A 4841-nucleotide genomic window follows, 5' to 3' on the forward strand; every position below is an offset into this window, starting at 1 on the left:
CGAAGTACAGCAATCTATGTTCTTTAAAAATTGGGCATTCACCTACTAAGTGTATAACATCGCCTTTCAATTTAAGGTTGCATATCGTGCACAGCGTGTCTATACTTTCATGCGGTACGTAGCACAATCGTAGGAGCTCGCCGCGGGTTTTGAAGATTGTCCTTATTGTTTCTAGGTCATATTGCTCGTGAAAGTAATTATTGACACCTAGATCATAATTCAACTTACTATATGCATCTCTCGATATACTGTTTCTTGCCGTTTCTACAAAATGTCTACGTTCTTCAATACTTAGTTTCGTTATAATATTTTTTTGCCACATTTTCCAGTTTTCATTAATACTCAAATCATTAGTTATATTTAACTCGGATGCCAGATTTGACCATTTTTCAAAAAATAATGTTTTTTCATTTATTAGGTACTGCGCTAATGTTTTTTGAATCCTATTGTCTGGCAAATTCCTAACACGATTGATGTAATCAAAATGCAATTTTAATGTTTGGGTATATAGCGTCGGTAGACCAGTTTCTAAATGCACCATATAATTTGGGGTATTTTTCGGCAAACGAAACGTTCTCTTTATATAAAATGTCTGCAATTTTTCTACTTCGTCATATTTATCAACACCCCAGATTTGCGCTGCATAATTTAGAACTGACTTAACTGTGGCTTCAAAAACTTTGTATTTTACGGGCAGTGACACTTTCGGATTTCCTAAGACATTTATCCAGGTACAATTAATAGCCAATTTAGCTTCCTTCAACTTCTCGTTCAAGTGGTTATCGAATTTTGCGTTATATTTCATATTTATTCCTAAATATTTATAATTATTAACCACTTCTAATTGATCATCGTTAAGGTACCATTTTTCATCATTTCTCAATCTTCTAGCATGTTTCCTAAATACCATCACTTTTGATTTGTCTGTATTTATAGATAGTCCCCATAAGTTGCAATATCTATTTAATTCATCTATCATATTTTATAACATTATTGGAGAATCTGCAAACAACACAATATCATCAGCATATAATAGTACTTTTAGGCACATATTGGCAATCGTAACACCACCAGAAAGAAATTTACTTAAGTCATCAACGAACAGTGCAAACAATATAGGGCTTAAGACACAACCTTGTCTTACTCCGGTACACGTTTGGAACCATCTCGATGTACTTCTTCCGTCCCATACTGTTGACTCATTGTTGCAGTATAGACTTTGCAGTATTTTCAAAATTTTTGTTGAAAGACCCAGCTGGCTTAGTTTGTAAAATAGTACGTTTCTTTGTATTGTATCGAAAGCAGCTTTTAGATCTACGTAAAAAACATATAACTTCTTGCTTTTTGCAATAAACCCTTGTGCTACACTAGTGATGACGAAAATATTATCTACAGTGGAGTAACCTTTTCGAAATCCAGCTTGAAATTCGCTTAATATGTTGTTTTGATCAACCCAATTTTTAATTCTGTTATACAGGAGTGTTGTAAATACTTTAGCTGATGTATTAAGAAATGCTATTCCTCTATAATTTGCTACATTATTTGGGTCACCTTTTTTAAATAGGGGAAATGTTATGGCTTTTTTGTAACTATCAGGTGGGGCTGCATTTTCAAATATATAATTGTATGATTCAGCCATATGCTCTATAAATTGTGGCGTGGCATATTTTAAAAACTCAGCTGGAATTCTGTTTTCACCTGCGGCTTTGTTATTTTTTAAATTCTGGAGCACTGCATAGACCTCTTCAATCTTTATTGGACCATCTAACGCTTCATTTATTACATACGGCAGGGCATAACTGAAAGACTTGCTTACTATATTGCTATTTAACTGGTTTTTAAAATGTGCCGCCAAAGCTTCGGGGTCCACTTTAATTCCTTTTATGTAATCTGCACGATTTATTTTTTTAACTCCACTCCAAAATTATTTACTATCAGCTGCTTGGGATATCGACATTGCCATTTCATTGAAATATGACTTCCTTTTCTCATCACACAGCTTTTTGTATTCTCTGTTTACATTTTTGTATTTCTCTAAATCAGTTATATCACCAACTTTTTTAACTGTTTTTAGCCATTTAAATGATTTCTTTCTTGCAGTTTCACTTTCAAAATCATACCATTTTTGTATCCTATTTATACCCGCCGAATTACCCTGAAACGATTTTGCTGCTTGTTTTACACAATATTGAAGAATGTCATCTCCTTCCTTCGACGCAAATGTACTACCTTCGCATGCATTAAGGAATTCTTCAAGCTTTTCTTGGTACAGATCTTTATATTTATCTTTCCATATCAGTTTCGGTAGCAACTGCATTTTATATTCATTTGAATTAGAGGCATCTAGATTTACCATAATTTCCAGTGGCTGATGATCCGAGTATATCATGTCACGTATTTGAAACTCTTCAGTTATTGTTAACCATACTCCTTTCACAAAACAATAATCTATCATTGACCTTGCTACACCTCTGATAATCGTAAATGTACCCTCTCTGTCGCCTTTAGTGCGGCCATTTAACACGGTGACACCAAATGAATTGCAAATTTCTAGTAATTGTTTGCCATTTCTATCTACAATTGTATCCATTGCTACTCTGTGGCCCAATAATTCAATCCACTGCATATTTGGGCTGAGTTCCAGACATTGTTCTTTGCCTATGCGTACATTGAAGTCACCTATTATCATGAAATTTTCGTTCTGAGCTTTCACTAATATTTCACATAAGTTATTGAGATCATTTAGCCAGTTATTGCAATTTAGGTAAACTGGGATTAAACATAACTTTTGATTATTAGTGGTTATATCGATTATTGTTAAGTTCATAATGTGCTGGTACACCACAGTACCGCAAAATTGCAATTGCTTTCGTACACCATACAATTTTCCTCCACTGGCTCGACCTCTATTTGTTGTTTTTGTTGCAGGCACCCAATGAAGATTGTGTTGAGAATGCTTTTATTCTCAAGGTTCTATCAATTTGTATTTGTATACCGGAATTCCACCAAGCACATGTAACTTGTTGGACGGTATATTTGTATATTTTTTATAATCGTGAAGATACCACCGAGCACATAAACCCGTTGGTAATTTTATTAAAAGAAGATGAGTGCTATTCAAATTTGTATCATCGAATACACTTTATTAAAAAATTGATTTATTTATATACATTTTTCTTATAATAATTACTTACTAAAACTTATTACGTACAATAATTTACTGACCCAATTTAAAACAATAATTAATATCAAGCAAAAAATATTACTTATAATGACACATAAAATATTCAGCAAAACAATAAATTATTAATAGCAAGCAAATTACATAAAATATTTAGCAAAACAATGAGTAATTAATAGCAAGCAAATTACATAAAATATTTAGCATAACAATGAATAATAAATTATTTAAAATGTGTTCTTGCCCTAGTTATAAAATAAACACTAATCAGCAAAAATATAACCTATTAATGTATTACGATTACGTTAAATGCATTTTATCATGGGTCAGCAAAAGACAAAATAAATTATTAATGTAATACTTAACATATCCTCCCCCGCGTTGAATTCTAATTCAACTAGACTGATGTCATCTTTATGTTGTTGTGATATCAAATGTTGACCTTGATCTTGGAAGCGGCTGAGGTGTCTGAACATTCGGTTGACCTTGCGTCTGATTGTTTCGTATTAGTTTAGTTATTTTTAAGATGATGACTCCAATAATCAAAAACAAGGCTGCGTACCCCACTGACAAGCTATGCTTTTCAGTTTGCTGTACCTTTGATGATAGTACAGGTAATGTATCCTTCGTTAGTTGTTTTTGCAGAATTGTTAGTTCTTCTAATTGTGGAAGATATTCAATTTCAGAATTGTTTATCCGCTTAGATGGCTTAATTTCAGGTGTTGAAATTCCTATGCTCGTATATGCTGATTTGAGCAGACTTGTTATGACTTGGTGTCCTTGAATAAGAACCGTGTTGTCTCTGATGACACAATTTGATGCAATTTTTACCATGCCGGTACTATTCAGTATCACTGGAAATGCATTCGAACCGCATACTGCATTGAGTTGCATCGGATATTTGGTAGCGTATATCCAGTGATTTTTGTGTTTCAGCTGAGTCCAAATGGTAGTTTCCTTTAATTCAACTATTTCGCATTCGTCACCTGTTCCATTATTGTACAAATTGATTTCACACTTGCACACATTTGCTCCACGACGATAAATAGATTGAACATTTGAGCAAAGGTATGAGTCCTCTTCAGTTGTAATACACGATTGCAGTGCTAATTTTGTTATGGGGAAGTATTCATCCTTGTGAGAATTGATAGCCAGATATTCTGCTGATGGCTTTATTGACGTTAATACCTTGGTCGCGCTAGAGATCACAGGTACTACATGAAATATTTCAAAGGTTTTTCGTTCAACGAGTGGTATCATAATATTGAATATTACATGGTCACTTGATACCTGCCCAGTTACTTGCTCAGCTTATAAAGAGTTAATATATCATCTTGTTCTACTGGAAATTGTAAATGAGACGGTAAATGTGCTCGGATTTTTTCTCCTTCCGTTATTAACTGTTGCGGCGTAATTAGAAGCGGGTTAATTTTTTCGTGATGACTATCAATGAGAACATCCATGATTGTGGATTGCGTACGTTGCAAATTTATCGTGGCGATTGTCATTTGGATGGTCAGCATGTTAATAATATTGCCATATAATTGGTCATGTTCGTCCTTAACTAACCTTTTGGAGATCGCGTTTAATTGAGTCTCTATACCCTGGAAATTATTTTTGAGACTTATCTGGTTTTTTTTTATAACGTTTATTGTGGAGT

The 4841-nt window shown here is 33.6% G+C and overlaps 1 protein-coding gene across 1 annotated transcript; it reads right to left on the minus strand.

Annotated features, from left to right (window-relative positions):
- Positions 1 to 3595: 3595 nt before the first annotated feature.
- Positions 3596 to 4441, minus strand: LOC119664553. The gene has a single exon (XM_038074024.1). The coding sequence runs from the start codon at positions 4439 to 4441 to the stop codon at positions 3596 to 3598; it is 846 nt and encodes a 281-aa protein (XP_037929952.1).
- Between the last annotated feature and the right edge of the window lie 400 nt (positions 4442 to 4841).

The sequence above is a fragment of the Teleopsis dalmanni genome, unplaced genomic scaffold (assembly GCF_002237135.1).
Source record: "Teleopsis dalmanni isolate 2A unplaced genomic scaffold, ASM223713v2 unscaffolded_contig_2199, whole genome shotgun sequence".
NCBI classification, from domain to species: Eukaryota; Metazoa; Arthropoda; class Insecta; order Diptera; family Diopsidae; genus Teleopsis; species Teleopsis dalmanni.